At 61.2% G+C, this 20,524-nt stretch overlaps 1 protein-coding gene and 1 non-coding gene across 2 annotated transcripts; both read right to left on the bottom strand.

Moving 5' to 3' along the window:
• Positions 1–1,231: 1,231 nt before the first annotated feature.
• On the bottom strand, positions 1,232–19,886 carry LOC103656718. The gene is made up of 12 exons (XM_040625606.1): positions 17,855–19,886; positions 17,001–17,150; positions 16,815–16,869; positions 15,825–15,976; positions 15,467–15,603; positions 10,850–10,992; positions 10,647–10,746; positions 7,957–8,144; positions 6,339–6,500; positions 4,457–5,126; positions 3,069–3,185; positions 1,232–2,255 (listed from the first exon to the last, which is right to left on the bottom strand). The coding sequence occupies exons 1-12, from the start codon at positions 18,436–18,438 to the stop codon at positions 1,342–1,344; spliced, it is 3,372 nt and encodes a 1,123-aa protein (XP_040481540.1). The 5' UTR covers positions 18,439–19,886; the 3' UTR covers positions 1,232–1,341.
• On the bottom strand, positions 12,895–16,476 carry LOC103656674. Its single transcript, XR_005833667.1, has 2 exons — positions 15,467–16,476; positions 12,895–14,840 (listed from the first exon to the last, which is right to left on the bottom strand). It is a non-coding gene; the product is annotated as an uncharacterized LOC103656674 (transcript).
• Positions 19,887–20,524: the final 638 nt, after the last annotated feature.

Here is a 20,524-nt window from a genome sequence, read left to right as displayed (position 1 = left end):
GGCTGTATGTGTCAACTTGACTAAGCCATGGGTGCTTAGATATTTGGTCAAACATTATTCTGGGTTTGTCTGTAAAGCTGTTTCTGGATGAGATGAACATTTCAATTAGCAGAGTGAGTGAAACGGGCCACTCTCTCCTCTGTGGGTGGGCCCCATTCAATCGGTTAAGGGGCTCAATAGAACAATAGAACAAAAGGGCCCAGTCGGCCCACCCAGTCCTTGTAGACAGGTGCATGGGGCACTGGCGTCTGTGGGACAGTCTAGGGCGGTGTGCAGGACCTCCAGTCTCTGCTCTTGGTGGCCGCCTACCAGGTCTAGTTGTGATGCTGGCATCCCAGGGCGGCCTCTGCACAGAGGTGGCAGGATGACCCTTCCAGAGCATGGGCTGCTGCCTCCGACCCCCGCGAAGCCCTAGGGGCTGTGCGTGCGGGCTCCTGGAGCACCAAGGCCCCACATTACCCTCGCGGTATTAGGGGGAGCAAAGAGTGGGCAGAAGGCAGCTTTCCCTCCTCTTTCAGGCTACAGCGCACCAGCAAAGGTGACTAAGGAGGTGCCTTGAGCCCTGAAGCTGATGCAGAGACTGCCTGACTTCTCCTTTCCCTTACAGCTGCTCTCACCGAGTGGGGGCACATGGCAAGGGAGTCTAAAGTGCTCGGTGGCCACGAGGCCGTGGGAGTGTGGCCCAGAGAGGTGAGGCAGCCCAGCTACAGGGCCCTCGGGCTTGGAACTGGGGAGGTAAGGCTCTGAGTTGCAGCCAGGGGACGGGCTGGGCAGCTGCTCAATGTGGGTAGGGGTTGGTCCGAAGTATTCAGGAGGGAGCAGGTGGGACAGGGGAAGTGCACACTCCCCCACCCAGCTGAGCTCTCCTGTCCCTCGGGCTGGAAGCCTGACAGCTACAGGAAAGGTCTGAGGAGGGCCAAAGCCAAGGCCTGGCCACAGCCGCAGAGGTCTCTGCCTATCAGGAGGCGAACACCCTGCGCCCCCCTCTCCTGGGGGCTGGAGGCAGCTGTGAAGCCTGGGACACTTGGCGTATGGCTCAGGGTAATGGACAGGAGGCACTCGCCTCGGGCAGCCACCACCGGACCTCGCCCGCCCCACTGCGGCTCTCTGCCCCCAGAAACACCTGGCTATGGGTCCAGGTTAAGTCAGGAGGCCTCCGGACCGCAGGCCCTGGGGGGACCACACGCCAGCCACTCCTCTCCAGAGACAGGCAGGAGTGACTCCCATTTCCATCAGTTAAAAAGAATTTATTTGGGCCACTGGGCGTGCGGGGCTGGCTGTGCGGCTCAGGAAGAGGGGGAAGCAGGAGCCCTCCCTCTGCAACCTCCCCCTGGTCCCCCGCTACTCCCGGTAGTGGACCCTCTGGTGCTGGATGAGCTGGGAGCTCTGGCCGAAGGCCTTGCCGCAGGCGCCGCAGGCAAAGGGCTTCTCGCCCGTGTGGGTCCGCAGGTGGCGGAAGAAGTGCGAGCGGCCGCGGAAGGCCTTCCCGCACTCGCCGCACTCGTAAGGCTTCTCGCCGGTGTGGATGCGCTGGTGCTCGATGAGCACGGAGCTCCAGATGAAGGCCTTGCCGCACTGGCTGCAGGCGTACGGCTTCTCGCCGGTGTGCAGCCGCTGGTGCCGCACCAGGTTGGAGCTCTGGCTGAACGCCTGGCCGCACTCGCCGCACTTGTAGGGCTTCTCGCCGTTGTGGGTGCGCAGGTGCTGCGTGAAGTGCGAGCTGTGGCTGAAGGCGCGGCCGCACTGGCCGCACTCGTACGGCTTCTCGCCCGTGTGCACGCGGTGGTGCTGGATGAAGCCCGACCAGCCGCGGAAGCGCTTCCCGCACTCGTGGCACGCGTACGGCTTCTCGCCCGTGTGGATGCGCTGGTGCTTCAGCAGCAGGGACTTGTACTTGAAGCTCTTGCCGCACGCCTCACAGCGGTGCGGCTTCCCGCCCCGCTGGCCACCCGGCCCCGCCCCTCGGCCGCCCTCCGGCTCGCCGGCCCGCCCGGGCTCCCCCGCCGTCCCCGAGGCTCCCTGGGGCAGCAGCGTCATGCGCCAGGGGCCCCTCTTCTGGGAGCAGGGCGCGGTCCCTGGCGGCTGGCCCGTGGGCCGCTCCAAGCTGGACTCCTGCCCGAACCGGTCCGCACACTTGGGTCTACGGGGAAGGCTCCTCAGAAGGGTCCTCAGTGCCCCCCCGGCCTGGTCCACCTCGTCCTCGGGATGGCGCGGGCGGGGAGATGACGGAGGCTGATCCGGCTCTGCCTCCGAGTCTGAAACGAGACAGGGAGGGCAGGTGGCACCCGCGCGGGCATCGGCCTCCCCCTCCGTGCCAGCGGAGGGGACCAGCAGGGGGCGCCGCGGTGCTGGGGGCCGGGGTGAGGGCGGACCGAGGTGGACAACGCCCCCCCCCAGACTTAGCCCCAGAGGCGAGCGGCAGAGCACCCTGCTCCAAAGGGTGCTGCCCAGGCTCCCCGCAGGGGTGCGGCCCCTCCCCTGACGCTCTGCAGGCCCGGGCCACTCCAGGAACTCCACAACCGTCTCCTGGTCTGGTCCCCCTGCTGCCCCGGGGATCTCCTGGCACTGTGGCAGGGAGGGTCTGCTCCAGGGAGGACCTCCTGGGGGGCGCAGAGACCCCAAAGGGGGCATCCCGAGGGCTTCCACGGGGGGGGGGGTGTGTGTGGCAAGGGGCTGAGGACCTGAATTAGTGCAGCCCAGCCAGGCTGTGGGGAGAAGGGGATGGGGACCAGAGCTTAATTTAAGGGACTCGTGGAGGCCCAGGGCACTACGTGGGGAAGGGGGACCCAGGATGACCCCCTGGCTGCTGGCCTGGGCGGGGAGTGCTGCTGTGCAGGAGATGCCGACTGGCGACAGCCCTGGGCTCGGGAAAGAGGTGTGGGCTGCACTCACAGCTTGGGGAAATGTCAGTGACAGACGGGAACTGAACGGGGCAGGGCCATCGAGGACAGAAGCCAGCACTAAGGCAGGGCCGGTGCCCGAGGCGGTGGGCGCTGCAGAGCGCCTGGCACGTGGCAGCCATGGTGAGTGCCCTCGGCAGGGACGGGATGAAGGTTCTGCTCGCTCACCTGGCCGGCAGGTGTCTCTGCCAATCTGGACCTCCTCCACATCTCGGAGATCCAGGCCGGACAGCTCCTCCTCCTGCAGTGGCTGGGTGAGCGCCTCAGGGCCGCCGCCAGTGGAGTCTGGGGGCACAGGGGGTGGGGGCTCATCTCCCCCTCCTCTCCAACCTAGCCCAGGCCTCGCTTGGCTGCTCCTCACGCAACACGCCTCCTTGCCCTCCTGGTGGCCCCGTGACAGTCCTTCCCTGAGAGGGAGGGGCCCCAAGGCACTGCTTGGCTGCTCCGGAGGGGGGGGGGGCGGTCCTGGGAACATGGGCCTTTCTGGGCTGCAACCTCCACACATTCCCTTCCCCCATCACTCCCCACCACCTCTGAAGGCCCTGGCCGGGGCCCCAACACTGGGCACTCCTGGGGAGGCTGTGACCCTGAACCTGCCATGCCGGCGTGGAGGCCCCCAGGCCTGGGGCTCTCATGGACACCACACTGTGGGGGCCGGCCTTCCAGAGGAGGGAGAGCTGGGGCCAGAAGGGCGGGGGGCTTTCCTGGCTGGAAGGGGCGCTCCTTGTTTGTAAAATGGCACAGAGTCCATGCTTGGATGTGGACACGGGGAGGAGTGAGTTGGGGTGGGGTCAGAGTTCAGGTCTTGGGTGCCGAAGCCACGCACCCTATCTGGAAGGCCTGCTCCTGGCTGGGGGATGGCGCTGCCCTGGCCCCACGGCTCCTCCCCACCTCCGGGCAGCTGGTACCTGCCCACCCTGGGGCTGCTCGTCCTTCTCTGTCACCTGCTCCTGCCCACAGGCTGCCCCTCCTACCACAGGGCTCCAGACCACACCTTCCAGAACGAGTTCTGGAAGCACAAGTCCTGGCAGGCACAGCCTTGTGCCGGGCCCCTTGGCCAGCCCAGCACACCCCTGGCTCCCAATGTCTGTCCTGTTCCAGACCCCACCTGCCTAACTCCCTGCTCTGGAGGCTCGGGGAGGAGTGGATGCCAGCTCTTTGCTGCATGACCTCACCAGCTTCCCCCCCACCCCCAGGGACCAGGCCGAGTGCGTGGTGCCCATGCTGCTCCCCTTGCCCGCTAGAGCTGACAAATACCCCCCCCCCAGCATTGTGCCCAGTCACAGAGATTTAAAAACTGGCTCTTTGCGTGAGGTGATGTGGGAGACTGGTGGGATCCAGCCCTGGGGTGGTCATGAGGGACCCCAGGTTTCGCAGGGCAGACCACACCCCTAACACTCTCTGTGGCCCACCTCACCCACTCTTGTCTGGGAGTTGGGAGGCTAGGGCTCCAGAAGTCCTGGCCTCACTGGCTGGAGGACCCTGGGCAGATTCCTGAGATGCTGGGGTATTTCCTCTGAGGGCACGTGTGGACCCCAGGGCACAGAGGAACTCACCAGCAAAGGCGATGAGGTCCAGAGACTGCGAGGAGCAGCTTCTGCCCTGGACAGCACCTTGGTCACGGGGCCCAGCTCTCCCTGCTGGGCTGGTCTCCATGAGGAGGGGTGGAAGGCATCCCCTGTCCTCCCTCTGGCCCCTTGGACCTCCCTGGGCTCCGTCACCCTCCAGCCACACCTCCTCCTTCAGAGCCTGCCAGAGGCCCCACCCCCTCTTAAGGTCCATCTTGGTTGTTTTCCTTGCGGGCAGCCCCCCCCCACACACACACACTCTGTTTCTGAAAAGTACAGAGAGTGCCGAAGCTGTTGGCGGCAGCCCACGCTGTCCCTCACTGGGCAGGGCCCCTGGGCACTTGAGGGCACATGGCTGCAACTCGGGGGACCGAGCCCGGCCTTCAGGCTCTTGCTGGATCAGGGGCAGCCCCACTCTGCGTGGGCTGGAGGACCCGCACCCTGGGGGCCAGTCTTCTCGTCCAGCAGACCTGGCTGGGTCAGCATGTCTTCCAGGACAGCCCCTCCCCGGTCCTATGTCCTGCCAGTTAAGAACCACAAGCCACGGCTTGCTGGGCCCGGTGGGGGGAGGCAGGGTTGATGGCCCCGGGCTTGAGTCAGACTGACGTGTTCTGAATCCTACTGGCCTCCACTGGCTCACGTCTGGGCTTCCACATCCCTGTCAGAAACATGGGGACAGGAGGTCCTACCTTGCCAGGCTGTTGTGAAGGGTGGCATGAGAAACTGGAGGTGAAGAGTGGGCCCCAGAATCCTGACTGCATGGGGTCAGGGGGCACAGCCATGGGGAGGGTCTGGGAGAGGCCCTGAAACCTGCAGGGAGAGGCAGCTGTGCCGCAGAGTGTGTGCTCCTTCCCGGCAGCACCCAGCAACACCCCTCCCACCCCCAGCCTGGCCACCGCAGGGACGGGCAGGAGGCCGGGAGCAACCCGAGCCAGGTGCAGCCCAGGGCATGGCTATGAGCTGCTCCCGTTCTGAGCTGAACTGAGCTGGGAGAGAATCCCATGTTCCCTAGCTCCGTGTGACCTCTGTGGGCCTCACCGTCCTCATCTGTTCATGCCCCCAAGGGTGGTCACTGGGCTTTAAGACAGCCCGCGCAGCGCCCTCAGCACGGAGCTGGCACCTCTCCACCGTCATCACGTCACTCCCTGTATTGCCGGACTCGCCAGAGAGCCCCGGATGCAGAGCAAGGCCCTCCCCGACCCCAGGCTCAGGGCCAGCTCTTCAGGACACAGGTGGGATGAAGCATGCCCAGGCCCTCAACCTGGCAGTCATCGGCTCATTTGGGTCCTCAACTGCGAGGAGTGAGGCCAGACCTCCTGTGGCACGTGGGGCACGGACAAAGCCCCTGGGACTTCCTGATGGCTGAGTGTGAGCAGGACCCAGGGGCACCCCATGTCATGGGGCTTGGACATCTTCTCCGCCCCCAATGCCCCGTCAGTCACTGGCTACTTCTATCCTTTGACAGCCTGAGACCCTGCCAGGAAGGTGGGACAGGCTGGCAGCTCCATCCCTGCAGGTCCCGGGGGGACCCCAACCCAAACCAGCCTGCCCAGAACTCCAGATGCTGTTTTCTTGGGGTGGCAGCAAAGGCCCATAAAAGTAGATGGGAGGACACAGGGACCTACCACTGAGGCTGCTCTTCCCCAATCCCCCAAAACACAGTCCCAGGGGACTATGGGGGCCATCGCTCACAAGGCCCAGTCTCCGGCCTTAACCACTGCTGCCCATCCCGACCCAAGTGTGAAGGTGCGGGAGCCCCAGCAGCCAGTGAGCACCCAGTGAGCTGCCTTGTTTCCAGCCTGCAATGCCAGTGGTGTGGGGTGGGCAAATGGTGCAGGGAGGCGGAGGGAGCACAGCGCAGGGTGAGTACCGTGTTGATGACCTTGGAGGTGAAGCCGGGCCTCGCGGTGGTGGGTTCCAGGTGTCCCTGGTGATGCAAGATTGACAGGGGACGGGACACGAGGGGGCTCCTGACCATACCCCAGGGTCGCCATCTTCCCCAAGGCCTGCTGAAGGTATGCACACCTGGGACCTGGGGAAATGAAAACCATGGCAGGATGAGGGGGGTCAGAGGGAAGAGTGAAGAAGAGGAAGAGGGGGTCAATGCCAGCTGCCCGTCAGCCACAGGGAAGCTGGGGGCTCCACAGAGGGAGAGGAACAGGGATGCCAGGACGTGCCATGTGCGGCCTGGGGTGAGAGCAACTGGGCTCCTGGGATGTTTATCCTGCCATGTGAACAGCACCAGCATTCCCGCAGGGACCAGGCCCAAGCACCGGTCTGGATGGTTCTCCCCACCCAGAGCCTAAAGCACGCACGGTCTCCCTGAAAAACTGCCCACAGCACAGCCGGGGGCTGCTGGCCCTGGAGAAGGGCGAGAAATTGAACGCTGCCTGCCGGAGCATGAACGTTCTAGCTCGAATCTTAACGCGACAATTCCTGAGAGGAACACTGCCTTCCTCAGACCCTGCGGAGCCCCGAGGGCTGCGGGCTGGAAACCACAGGGTGGCCCACAGTGCTCTGAGCCTCCTCTGGGATCGAAGGTACTTGGCTTTAATTCGGTTTGCAATAACGGTTTGGTCCAGTGTGAGAAGGGTTTTTCTTTCGCACTGTGGTGAAGCAGGATTCCTTATGAGGGTGTGAAGAGGGCACAGGAAGAAGTTCATTAAGCAATGGCTGCTTCAAGGAGGTGGGGAGGCAGCCCCCACACGGCTCCTCGCCAGCGCCTGGGCCCTCTCAGCAGACCGCATTCCCTAAAGATGGAAGGGTCACGGGCACTCAGAGAAGTGGACACAGGGGGACACGGGTAGGGCGACAGTCATGACATCTGGGTGCGGGCCCTCAGCCTCCTAAGTCTCAGCTCAAGTCACTGAGTTGGCTTCCCGGACTTAGCAGGGAAGGGGCACGCCCCCCACCCTGGCTGTCCGCGCGGGGGTGGCGCTCGCACAGGGCCGCCTGCACGAGCTCCGAGCGCAGGTTCCACGCCCACACTGCTGCGAACGGCGGCAGGAGGAAGGGACACTGACGCCACGGCCAGGAGCAGACCTTCCCGCCCCCTCTGCTCCCGGCCTGGAGCCTGAGCCCCGCGGGGAAGGGCCCGATCTCGGGGCGCTGGGCGGCAGGGCGGAGCCTGCCCGGCCGAGTCCGGCGCTCACGCCCCCGGCCGCGGACTTTTCTGAGCCTCCGCGTCCCACCTGCAAAGTGGGCACAGCGCCGGCTCCGTCCCCGCGGTTCCGGGGGCGTGGGGAGGCGCCCCGCACACGGACCCCCGCGCTCGTCGGGGGCCGGTGCGCCCTCTGCGGCCCGCCACCCCGCGGAGGCCTCCTCTGCGCCCCGGAGCGACGGGGCGCTCACCCGCGCCCCCCGGGCGGGCCGGGGCCGAGGTCACGGCGACGCGGGGTGCGGCCGGGGCGGGGCCCGCGGGGACGACGCGCGAGCACGGGCGGGCCGAGCATCCCCGCAGCCGCCGCCGCCGCCCGGCGCCCACTCACCTCCGAGCGGGAGGCGGCCGCCCGCGCGCCGGCCGGAAGTGCGCCCGCGCCCCGCCCCGGCCCGCCCGCGCGCACTTCCGGGACGCTCTGGGCGCCGGAGGACCGCCGCCTCGGGCGGGGCGGGGCGGGCGGGCGGGGCGGGGCGGGGCTGGCGGTCCGCTCGAGTCCTCGGCAGGCGGCTGTGGCTTCTGTGCAAACGTCGCAGCCAGAGCGCTGTCAGTACCGCCGTGCTTCCCTCGCGGTGCTTCTGCTGGACGGCCACGTCGCTGGCCAGCTTGCTGAGAACAAATCTCTTCTTTTTGGGGTGTCTCAAACGCCCCTGCAAACTGTCCACCACCAAAATGTTCCCAAAGCCTAGGGCCTGAGAAGTGGCTGTTACAAAATTTCCCAGAGCCTCACCACGGAATTCCTCCGATGCGCACCCTGAGTCTCTTTTCCAGTCCTGTCCGCACGACCCCAGAGAGAGGAAAGTACGCGTCACTCCCGGTCCGGAAAGCAGACCGCCGAGCAGGCTTCTGCGAACCAGCCCAGCAGGGTGCACGCGCAGGGGCTTGCTCGCCCACATGGCCCTGAGCCCAAGCCGGCGGACGGCGCGAGGACAGCCAGGGAGCCCCAGGCTGCAGGGATGCCCGGGGCGGGTGCCAGGCAGGAGGGAAGCTGGACGGTCAGGGGCAAGTGCAGGACTCCGCGACTGTGTGGGGAGGTGCGGTCGTCAGCTGGCGGCGAGACAGGATGAGAGCTGGGAACGGGCAGCCTGGAACCGCTGAGTGCAGAGTGCAGCCCCCCCACCGCAGGCTTCAGCCCTGCAGGCTCTGTAAGAATCGCCCGCTGCTCCCCTCTGCCGGACCTAATGCCAGGCCCTGGGCCAGTAGCTGGGGTATAGGGGGAAGAGGGCAGCTCGCTGACTCGATGGAGCTCCCATTCTAGGGTGTGGGAGAGAGCACCAACAAACTGGCAACACACCAGTATCACAGCGGGGTAAGAGCTTGGAGGGTGCACACGAGCGCCTACTGGTGCACGGAGGGCTCGCTAGGGCAGTGACATCAGAGGAGAAGGAGGAAGAGAGTAGGGCAAGCTAGTTGCACAAAGGCTAGAGGGAAGAGTCTTCAAAGCAGAAGGAAGAGCATGCGCCAAGGTCCTGAGGCATGAGCGTTGCCAAGGGTTTGGAAGAGACTAGGCAAGCTGGGAGTGTGGTGGGCCAAGAGCGAATGCAACTAGGTGGGCAAGCCGTCTCGCAGGTGTGATTAGGAGCCTGGATTTTAAGTGCACCAGGAGCCACCGAAGGTCCTGCGCAGGGCACTGAGATCTGATGTGCATTTTAAGATCAGTGTGGGACAGCAGGGAGGCAGGAGACAGGTGGTCTAGACAGAGAGTGGGCTGGGTAGGGCCCGTGTTGGGGACCAAACTGACAGCACCTGCCATTTGCGGGGATGTGGGGCACAAGGACTTGGGGTTCAGGCTGAAACATGACTGGCAGCCCACAATGCAGAGAGGTGGCTGGGGGCTGCCAGTCCCCTTCTCTGCCTGTCCCTCACCCTCTCCTTGCTGGCCTGTGTGTGGCCCCGCTGGCTTAGCTTCAGTGGCGTGGGGAGATGGGGGCGTATTTACTGCTGCGCAGACTTATAGCCCATCACGCGTCCCGCCTGCCTCTGCCCCACTTTCAGGGGATGCGGCCCCGCCCCGCGGTGCCGCCAGGCTCCTCAGCCTCCACAGGCCTCCTGTCAAGTGTTTGGGTTTCTGCTGAGAGCTGCCTGGCCTCCCCCTTGCTGACAGCTCTTCTCTTCTTTGTCCTCCCCGCCACCTGACTCCGGGGCTCAGCTGGAGCTCATCCTTGGCCGGGTCCTTGGCCACCAGGCATCCTGTGCTCTGCAGGGTGCCGAGCGGCTTCCCCGCTCCCACCCACCAGATGCCAGTGGCGCCTCCCCTCAGTTGTGACAAGCAAAATGTCTCCAGATATGATCATGCCCCCTTCTGGGGGTCAGGACTGCCCTCGGGAGAGCAGCTCTTCTGTGGAAGGCAAAGTGAGCAAGGGCATGGGAGGGCAGCCCGAGCTGGGCTCCTCAGAACTCAGGGAAGCAGCCCCTCCAGGATTATGACTATGTAACACAAAGCAACCAAGGAACCCCTAGTTTCCCAGAATCTGGGGCCAGAAAGGCCATGTCTCTAGAGGGACATAGTATTTTGTCCCCTGAGGGCTCACTCTCACACTAAGACAGCAGATTCCTTTCTGGTTTATGTCCGTCTCTTACAAGTTTGGTTAATGTGAGGCAGCCCCCAAGAGATGCGTCTGGAGGCAGGGACCAGCTGGGTCTCTGGCTCCACAGGCCTGAGCCAGACCCAGCACCTCTCTGGGGAGTCCCGACTGCACCCCCAGACTGCAGGGACATGAGCGGGACCCAGTGAACGGGTCAGAACAGATGTTTATTACGGGAGAAAACAGATTATCCACAAGCAGCAGGACAAGGACGTGTTCCGGGGTGAATGCTGGGGAGGCGGCTGGAAAGTCCCGCGGACCCAGTGGGACATCCGTCGGGATGCAGACAGCCCCACGTGGAAGAAACCACAGACCCAGGATAAAACAAAACAGAATGTGTGCCCCACATGCAGAGCAGACTCGCTTTCTGAGGACGGAGGGAAGTGAAGAGACTAGAGTCCAAGTTCATCAGATGGACCTGTGCGGAAAGTCCCACTTCCCGCGCCCACGACCAGCAGCTGCGGAGAGCGCAGGTAGCCCGGGGACGTGCACTCCACCGGGGGCGTGAGGACAATCCCGTACGCGGAGTGCTCGAGCTCACCAGGAAACATGCACGTGTTAAAACCGGGATGCCGCGGGGTGGCTGCTGACACCGGGGGCACATGTGGAGTGATGGGGAGCTCGTGTGGACCCCGGTGCCGGCATCCACGTGTGCACCAGGGCCGAGGACCCCGGGTGCTCATGCTGCAGGCCTGGGGAGCCCACGTCTATGAGGACTGCAGATGACCACGGGCAGTAGCGTCCACGGGCCGCCATGGCCCCATCTGGGTCCTGGCAGGACGCTGGTCAAGGGGAGGACCCTGTGGTTCGTGGCACAGGCAGCTGGAGTTGGTGAGGAGGACACCAGGAGACCAGCAACTCTCCGCGCAGCGCGCACAGGTCGCTGGAGGCGTGGGCCACCGCTCGGAGCCCCGAGCTGTGTCCTTGGGCAGGAGATACGGAGTCTGCCCCATCATCTTTGCCGCCGCTCCCACCCTGAACTGGCCCTCAGCCCATTCCCTCTCTGGTCCCAACACTGCTTCCGTGGGCCTTGGGGATACCTCTTTACCCCTCTGTCCTGCTGAACACCCTGCCCTAGCCGGTCCTGCTCCAGAGCAAATGTCCAAGTGTCCCCCGTGCCACAGGCTTCTGCCTCGAGCACCAGGACTCGGGAACCCAGGCTTCGCGCCTGGAGCCACGGCTGCGGGGCACCTGCGGACCTGCATACTCTTCAGCCTGTCTCGGGGCCTTGCTCAATTTCAGGGGAAAGGAACGATCACAGCTTGGTGTCCGGATTGGGGAGGGACACAAGAGGTCACTGGAAATCAAGCCCAGGTAACACCCCGGTGCCTATAGCCTCCCCGGGGATGCAGTGGACCCGGTCACAAGTGAGCCCCCCAATCCGTGTGGGAGGAGGAAGCAGAGCCCCGCCTGCTGTGTGGCCCTCACGGCCCACTCCCCCACAGCGCCGGCTCCCACCTTCCCTCAGATCAAGGCCAGCGTGAGCCCCCTAGGGACAGATGCTGGCCGGGCTCCCAGGACGCCAAAGTGAAGGATGATCGAGGTCACCTCCTTGGGACATCGCAGGTGTCCTCCGTGCCCCCACCCAAGAGAACCGTGCTCAGCAGGGGGCACCCTGAAGGGTTCCCACTTGGAAAAGGCATTTCCCAGAGACATTCCCAGGACGCTGGGCTGGGAAAGTTGTTGGGTTGCCTGCGGGGTTTCCTCTGCCTGCAGTGCATTCCTAGAAGGCTGGGTGGCGTCAGCATTGCCCTCCTGGGGGGGGCGGGGCCAGAGGTGTGAATTTTATGGCTTTGGGAGAGGTTGGGGAACCGGCAAAGGCCCCACAGGGAGTCCGCAGCCTTCATGGGGCTCGGCAAGGGGACTGGAGACAAGCCGCAGCTCACCTGTGGCATCACTCAGCCCTGCCCCCCCAGCGTGGATTTCCTGCCTGGGCCCCGCGCCCCCACCGTCCCTCAGACGGTTCCTCGGGGCTCAGGACTGGGGCAATTTCATTAGTTGGGAGGTCCACGTTTATGCACAGTTCATCAGGAGCTTCTTGACTGGGGTGATCTGCTCTCACACCAGAAAAGGACAAGAATTACCTTTTGAACAAAGAAACGCAATTATTACCTGGCTGCTGGGAAGCAACGAGCACACAAGTGAGGCCGTGCTCCCTTCCCTCCCACGCTGTGGGAGCCGGACTGGCCAGCGCTGGCGGTCGGGGCTCCACCCACGCACCCCAGACCTGGACGGCAACAGAACCGGGAGGAAAGTGCTCATGTCTCAAAAAAGTTCAGAAAGTTAGCAAATGTAACATTTCAAACAAAGGTAAGCCTCAGGGGGATACGGTGTAATGCACAGCTGCTCACAGCTCTGCTCCCGGCCCACGCGGTTTAGGACCCAGTCGCCCCACCGACGCCGCGCCCGAGGGGGCCGGGCTCCTCTCTCCCTACCCCCACTTCACTGTTGATGCACATTTGGGTTATTTCCAATTTTTCTGACATTCCATATGCGCTATAAATATTACTGGGCATGTAGGAAAGTTCTCTACGGTGTTTTAATGAGTGAAATTCCTGGGCCAGCACCGTGTGGCACATCTGTAACTTGCTAGGAAATGCTATTTTTGTTGCTAAAGTGGATTGATAACTTTTTAAAACTGCATTTTGTTAATAGCACAGCAAATTCAATTGACTTTTTTTCACTGTGGGGAAATATACACGGTGTTTATTATTTTGTTTGTGTACAATCCGTGGCATTAAGTACACCCTTATCTTTCCCCAGCCTTCTTATCGTTCCCAACAGAAACCCTGCCCCCACCAGACTCCCCTGTGCTGGCCTCGGGGAACCTCCACCCTGCAGCTGTGTGCGGGGGACGCCGCCTCGGCCCCTCCGGAGAGCAGGCCACACCGCGGTGTCCCGGGCCGGCTTCCGAGGCTCAGGCTGGGGCAGGTCGCAGCCTGGGTCTGCGCTTCATTCCCGCACGGCTGACGGCTGTGCCTGGGTCTAGCACCACGTGTCGTGTGTCCGTTCGTCTGGTGAGGGACACTCGAGCTGCGTCCACTGACGGCCACCACGAGTGCCTGCCGCAAACCTTCCCGAGCCCGTCCCTGACGAGCCTGCTTCCCCTTCTGCCTCTGGGCCTCCGGGAATCCTGCTCCTGACCAACTTGCGACAAGCTTGCTGGGCCCTTAGTTTCAGTCCGTGGTGACGGTGTTCAGACTCCACGTAGACGGCAGGCTCACCTGCTGATAAACCCACTCAGGGTTTCCCACTGTAATCTGATGTGTGTCTTTTCCTCCTAGTCTGGCTCCTGGCACAGGGGGAGCCGTGAGGCCGGCCCTCGTGTGTTCTGTGCTCACAGGGGACGCCGGCTACACGGGACGAGGCTGCAGTGGGGCTCCAGGGGCTGGGAGACGCTCCGTACCAGGCTTAGATAATGCTGTTATATTCCTTATTTATGAAGGTAGATTATCATAAGGGACGGTGCATTTTGGCACATAGTTAACTATTAAGATGATAATATGCCCCTCCCCCAACGTGTTGATGGGAGAAATCACATCAGTTTTAAGCCAAACTGACCTTCCTGGAAGAGACCTCATCTGGCCGCGCTCCGCGCTCGCTGCTGCCCGGCTGGGCGTAGTCTGCCGGCACCGTGCTTGGGCCCCTGCGCCCGCGAGCACGCACGTCGTGGCTGTCCCAGCTCATAAAATAAGGTGACGTGTTTCCTCTTTTCAATCTTCGAGTCCGCAGAGGACTGGAATGGGTTCTTGAACTCACTTGTGTGCCTTCTGGACTTGCGTTCTTTGGGGAAGACTCTAGACTCCAGACACGCTCTGCGTGGCAGGCACGGGGTCTTTGGGCCGCTTGTCTTGGGCCGGCTTCCCTACCTCACCTGTGCTCACGTTCCCTGGCTCCGAGTTTGTCTTTTCTGATCTCTGACATACCCCCTGTCACGTCCCCTTTGCATTCGCGATGCTTCGTTGGCTCCTGCTCTCTTCCTGGGCCCTGCTGCGGGACCATGCCAGCCTGAACGGTCCTTGCAGACAAGCAGCGTCCACCGGCTTCCTGCCCACGACAGCCTCCGTTCCCACTGGTTGTGTGGTTCTGCTCTTTGTGGTTCCCTCTCTGCCACTTTGCATTTGTTCCGCGGCTCTTTTTATCGTTTTCAAAGTCAAAGGCTCAGCCTCTGATTTCTAGCTCGGGCCGCTGATGGAAGCGCTTAGGGCTATACGTCCGTGTGTGGCTTCAGTGGCTCCCAGAGAAGCTCTGGCGAGTCCTAGTCTCAGTGTCAGTGAGGTCTGAGTATTTTATAGGTTTCATGTTTTTTTAACTTGAGTCAGATTATTGAGAAAGCTTTCTTTTTCCTAGGACAGGAGTTTCATTTGAACAACAGAAAAATCCTCAAAACTCCCAGAACGACAGGAGGCAGAAAAGGCCACTCACTGAATGGAATTTGATTTTGTGATTTTTCTCCTGACTGTAAACTGTATTCAAAAAAAAAAATTTCCAAGCCTTGCTTTTTAAAAAGTATTCTTCTGTTGCTCTTTTCCAGGCTGAAGCAGTTGAAGCTGCCGTCTTCCCGGGAGAGGCACTGAGGGCCATCGGCGTGCACGGCCACTCCCGTGCGCACAAGCAAATGTCCACCTCGCTAAAAACACAAACACATGGGGCGCCTGGGGGGCTCAGTCGTTAAGCGTCTGCCTTCGGCTCAGGACGTGATCCCAGGGTCCTGGGATCGAGCCCCACATCAGGCTCCTCCGCTGGGAGCCTGCTTCTTCCTCCCCCACTCCCCCTGCTTGTGTTCCCTCTCTCGCTGGCTGTCTTTCTCTGTCAAATAAATAAATAAAATCTTAAAAAAAAATAAAAATAAAAACACAAACACAGAGCAAGAAGGCCCACACCCAACGCGGGGCTCGAACTCCCAACCTGGAGATCAAGAGTTGCAAGCTCCATCCCTGGAGTCAGCCAGGCGCCCCCAGAGCTGACATTCTTAGATCAGCTGGGGGGAGCCAGCCCTGCACTTAAGACTTCACACGTCGACTCACTGAGTCAGGTTAAGCTCCGTCAGCGTCCCCATGTCACGACTGAGGAAACTGAGGCAGCATGAGGAGGTTAAGTACATGCCCCCGGTCCCACATCGCCAGACACAGCTCAAGTAGCTAACCCCTGGTGAGAGCCTGTGCCCTTCACCACCCACTTCCTCTCTAGAAATCAAAGCCTCAGGTCAGAGTACATTTCTTTCTCTTCTAACAAACTGGCAATGACGAAACCCACCTGCCTGCTGCTGGGGACGCCAGGGCAAGCCTGCTGTCTGTGTGCCGCCGGGGTGCCCACCCCGCACAGCCTGGATGGGGGTACTTGCCGCCACGATCTCCACCTGTTTCCGTGCCTGGGGACCCATCCTGTTGGCCCTAAATGCAGAAAAGTATTTATCTCAGCATTATTTCTAATGCCCGAAACCAGAAACAACCCACGTGCCCATTAAGAGACGGCCAACCCCTCTGTTCAGCGCCCCTCTAGGCAGCAGTCCAGACCATGGCCGCGGCCGTCCGCACAGGGAAATGCCACACAGCCCCACATTACACAGTAACACACGTGTCCTGCTATGTCATCAGGCCTAGTAAATACAGACCAAACCACTCTGAAGAGGACGCGGACACCCTGGATGTGCGCGCCGTGGCCGCCCGCGCTCCGGCACCAGGGCTCACTGCTCTGAGCCCCTCCGTGGCCCTCGCAGGGTCTCCTGCCGCCTCCTGCGCCCGGCTTCCCCCCCAGCAGCCAGTCCTGCGGACGCCAGCGCACACGGGATGGGGTGACTCACATGCCCTTCACCCACGACAGGCCCAACCTGGCCGCCGCCTGTCTCTGTAAATAAAACACGGCACACTCACTCCCTTGTGTGTTGTCTGACTGCTGTCACATGTCACAGCACAGTTGAGCGGTGACAGAGGCCTTAGGGCCCCAAGGCCAAGAAGAGTTACTATCTGGCCCTTTGCAGAAAATGTCTGCCAGCCTCGCTCCAGGTTCAGGAATGACTGACACGCAAGCCATCTGCTTTGTCACTCTCAGAGCGTATACAGGTCTTGTTACTGTTTCTTTGCTGAACATTTGAGAGTAAATTGCAGACATCATGACCCTGTGCCCCTGAAAACCTTAGTGAGTATCTTTCACAAGGACGAGGTCAGGACGGCCGCAGTCCAAGCAGGAACTTGGAAACTGGTGCAGCCCTGCCACCCAGTGGACAGTGTGGACACAAGGTTTGCCAAATGTCCCAGGAAGGTCCCTTACAGTTACCTTTCCAGTCCAGGACTATACCCTGTGTGTGTCCCCCCGGAACTCCTGCCACACCGGAGGCGAGCTGCGTCAGGTGTGGGAGGGCCCGCTGCGCCGGCGGGGGCGGGGTAGGTGCCCAGCTCAGGTGTCATAACATCACAGCTTCTAGAAAGAACAAGAACAACCTGGGGAAGCATTTCCACTGGGCGCATCTGTGACCTCCTAATGGGGAAATGGGTCTCCCCCTGATTCAGGACCTTCCTGCAGGACAGAATCCTCAAAGAGTAAGGCCATTTTGGGGGTCCGAATAGCTGAAAGTGTGGGCATCATTTTCCCAGTTACCCATTACCTCCTGGTTGACGGTCACCTCAGTCCGCTTACACTGTCGGAAATTCTGGGACACACTGCACCACCCCGAGAGCGTGGAGCCCCATCCAGACCACTCCAGGGGGAAACCAAGGATGGGAACAGCACATGGCTTTGCCCGGGGGATAAGATGGAACTTGGGGGCCAGGCATGAGGAAGTGGCACTAACCTGGAGAGCCGATCCTGGGGGGCAGGGTGCACCGCCTCATGTCTGAAGACCCCACGGCAGACGCAGGCTGGCTCACAGTTGCCCTCACATTCCTGGGGCCTCCACCGTGTGTCCAGGGCAGGGATCTCCCACGGCGGCAGCAGGTAGGTCCTAAGTGATCCACCTGGGTGAGTCAGGCCGCTCCCCTGGGACGGGGGCCAGGCCAGGGGGGCACACAAGGGGTCCAGTTCCTGGGGATGGGGTGGGGGATGGTGGTAATGGTGAGTTCCAGGACTGGCGCTGCAGCCCGAGGAGGGAAGCCAGAGCACAAACCGCTGTCACCATGGCCAGCTGAGTGGGGACAGCAGGCATCTGGTGCAGCGCCGTGGGCACCACCACAGAACATGGCTCTCAGCTCAGGGCCACAGGCCTACTGCCGGGCTGCACAGGGATGGCCCGGCAGGTCGAGTCTGCAGACTCAAGTCTTCAAAGGAGCAGGTGAGAGGGCTGAGACCACAGGGGATGCCACAGGCAGAGGCCGCCGTGGGAGGTGCTGGGCCGCCGGCAAGCAGCCGCTGACTCCCGCGCCCCACGGACAGCTGCTGATAGCTCCAGGGTCTCTGGTGCCGCTTCCGCGAGCCCTGCCCACGTTACCATGGGGTCTCGATCCGGAGATGCTCTGGACCAGGAAGGTGTCTCCCGCGCTCAAGCACTTGCTTACTCCACTGGCTTGATTTTCCTGATGATGAGGGGGACGCCTGGGCACAGGTGTGCTGAGCTCACGGACCCCCGGCACCGATCAGATGCTGCAGGAGGGACGGCTCCCATTAGCACAAGCACCGCATCTCGGCAGACAGCCTCCCCGCACTCAGTGCTTTTTCCGTGGGTGACGCTTCCGATGGCGAATGAGACATGAGCTGTAGGCAAAGGTTTTCCCACATTCCTTACACTCGTACGGCTTCTCTCCAGTGTGCGTTTTCTGATGTTTTAGGAGATTGGAGCCGCAGTTAAAGGCCTTCCCGCACTCGGTGCATTTAAAGGGCTTCTCTCCAGTGTGGATTCTCTGGTGTTTGGTGACATCGGAGCTGTGCCTGAATGTCTTCCCACACTGCTCACACTTGAAGGGCTTCTCTCCCGTGTGAACCCTCTGGTGGCGAAGGTGGTCTGTCTTGTGCTTGAAGACGCGTCCACACTCGCTGCACTCGTAGGGCTTCTTCCTCTGAAAAGGAATGAACACAGGAACCCCCTCAAAGTCATCTTTAAATGAAGCATCAAAAGCATCAAATATGTGTTCTTCATCTTCGGGACTCAGGCTGGCTTCCTTGTGCTTTTTTGCCAGAGTGGACCTCTTGCTCGCCCTTTTCTCCCCAGGGGCTTTCTCTCCTTTGGGAGTGCCCTGTAGCAAATCTCCTCCTTCCTTTGGGGTCTGTGCCTTCTTTTTGCCCGTGGGCTTTTCCATCTTTTTGTTCCCAGGAGAGAGGAAGGGCCACTGGAAGCCAGGAAGGGCTAAGGAGAAAGGCCAGGGGCCAGACCCTCCACTTCTGAAAGCTCTCGCTTTAGTCACAGCTCTTCATTTTTCTGAGCTTGTAACGAGAGCTCCGGAGCAGGAAGGCTGCGCCAGAGAGAGGACGCCACCGATCCTCGTGCTGCCGGAGAAGCCAGACCATGAAGGTTAGATCACGCGGGCGTGTGGGAAGAACAGAGCTGTGTGCTCCTGCGGTGGAAAGGCTACGGGATGGACGGGGGGCGCCGGGGAACTCGGCCCCTTCCCTGCTCGTGTGTTCCCTGGACACCTCATGAGCCTCTCACCAAACAGGACACTCGCTCTAACCCTCTCCCTGGGGATGGGGTCTCCAGGCCTGAGTCCAGCGGGGTCTGACATGGATCACGGACCAACAGCTCCGTGTGGTCCCCACGTTGGCGTTTTTTCCCCACCGTTTTCTCCCTCCTTCTCCACTTCCTGTATTCGGGACCAGACGACGTGCTTTTGGAGCCACAGGACCCACATGTGCCCCTTTGGGAGCTGCCCTCCTGTCACCTAGAGCCTGGGGTCTGAGTTGCATCAAACTTGGGGCTAGCTCCCCAAGGGGCGCCCCAGCCCTCCTCCCGTGGTCCATCTCTGCCAGCACCCCGCGTCATGCACCTGCCCCAACCGCCAGTGCCTCACACTTACAAGCCCCACACATGCCTAACCTGGCCTGTTCTCTGGCCCTGCCTCGTCCGTTGGCCCACTCCTCACTCCCCTCCAGCCACCCAGCTTTCTTTGCGTTCCTCAAACATACCCAGTCCTTCCTGCCTCCGTGCCTGGCTGATTCCAGAAACAGGCCAAGAGCAGATGTTCATGGGGCTGGCCCCTCACTTCATTCAGACCTCTGAATGGGCCCTTCTCAGAGAGGCCTCCTTGACTCAACCAAACACCGCCCCCACTCCCTGTTCCCTTACTGGGCTCTAGTCTTCCCCAGGGCACTTAACCAGAGCAACTCCTCCATCAACTAGGTCTTGCGTACTGTCTGAGACACCTGATGTTCCCTGTCCCCAACTCCGTCTAACAGCACCCAATTCCACCACAAATTCAAACAGGATCCAACAGCCCCCGGTGTCTGGAGGAGCGTCACCCACACAGCTCCTAGTGCCTTTGTTGAGATCCCTCTTCTATTTCGTTCCTGTATTATTCCAGAACTTCCTTGCCCTCGTCTCCCCTCAGTGCTAACTACGGAATTCCAGCATCGAGCCTGGACAAACTCCAGGCTCTTTAACTGCTAGTGAAAGAGATCTCCACAAGACTGAGAAAAAGCCTTTTTTTAAAAAAAAGCTCCAAAGGCAGGTCCTATTCTGATCTTCCAACATTCCCTGCAAACAGCGTTCTTAGCAAAGGTATCTTGTGGCCTGTGACGGCCACCCTGACCTACTAGGAGGCCTGTAACCCTGACAGGCTGTCTCACCCCAAACTGTGATGCCCTAGGTGGTAATACCCTCAGTGATGTGTTTTTCTTCGAATCTTCTTTTCCATCCCATTTATTTACCTGAACATTTTAATCTGTGTGACTATCCAACTCCTGTGTGTGAAAACACTGTACTTTTTTTTTTTTTTTTTTTAAATAAGCTCTATGCCCAACTTGGGGCTTGAACTCAAGACCCCAAGATCAAGAGTCGCAGGATCCACGGCCTGAGCCAGCCAGGCGCCCCCAAGTGGTTTTAAGGTATAAATACTTCGAACTCTTTTAAAGTCAAAAGGGTACCTTGGGCTTTCCTCTCCTCCCCCGTGCAGAGGAAATGATAAAATGACTGGAGATTCCCCCTCGCGACAAGGAGTCTGAGAGTCCGGCTGTACACTTCGTTTGGATTCAGGCCTGTGTTGCCCCGAAGGCTCTACTGGAGGCAGGTTCTGGGAGGAGACTGCTCTCTGCATCAGGTGGGAGCCTGACCTGAGGTACAGGAAGCTCATCCGGGCTGCCGGAAGCATGCAGAAACGGGGGGCCCTCTGCTGGGGAGGGCAGAGGGCCACAGCACCAGGCAAGGACACTGGAGTCACAGGCTGCTGTCTA

The sequence above is a fragment of the Ursus maritimus genome, unplaced genomic scaffold (genome assembly GCF_017311325.1).
Source record: "Ursus maritimus isolate PB19 unplaced genomic scaffold, ASM1731132v1 scaffold_9, whole genome shotgun sequence".
NCBI lineage: Eukaryota > Metazoa > Chordata > Mammalia > Carnivora > Ursidae > Ursus > Ursus maritimus.
This window is presented reverse-complemented; position numbering and strand designations above follow the sequence as displayed.

Excerpts from the sequence above, each read along its gene's own strand:
- LOC103656718 (XM_040625606.1), bottom strand. The coding sequence starts at position 18,438 with ATGGAAAAGCCCACGGGCAAAAAGAAGGCACAGACCCCAAAGGAAGGA. Across the intron at positions 10,747-10,849 it reads TGGTGCACACGTGGATGCCG|CTCGAGCACTCCGCGTACGG; the intron begins GCACCGGGGTCC and ends TTTCCTGGTGAG. Across the intron at positions 3,186-4,456 it reads GGACCTCATCGCCTTTGCTG|ACTCCACTGGCGGCGGCCCT; the intron begins GTGAGTTCCTCT and ends CTGTGCCCCCAG.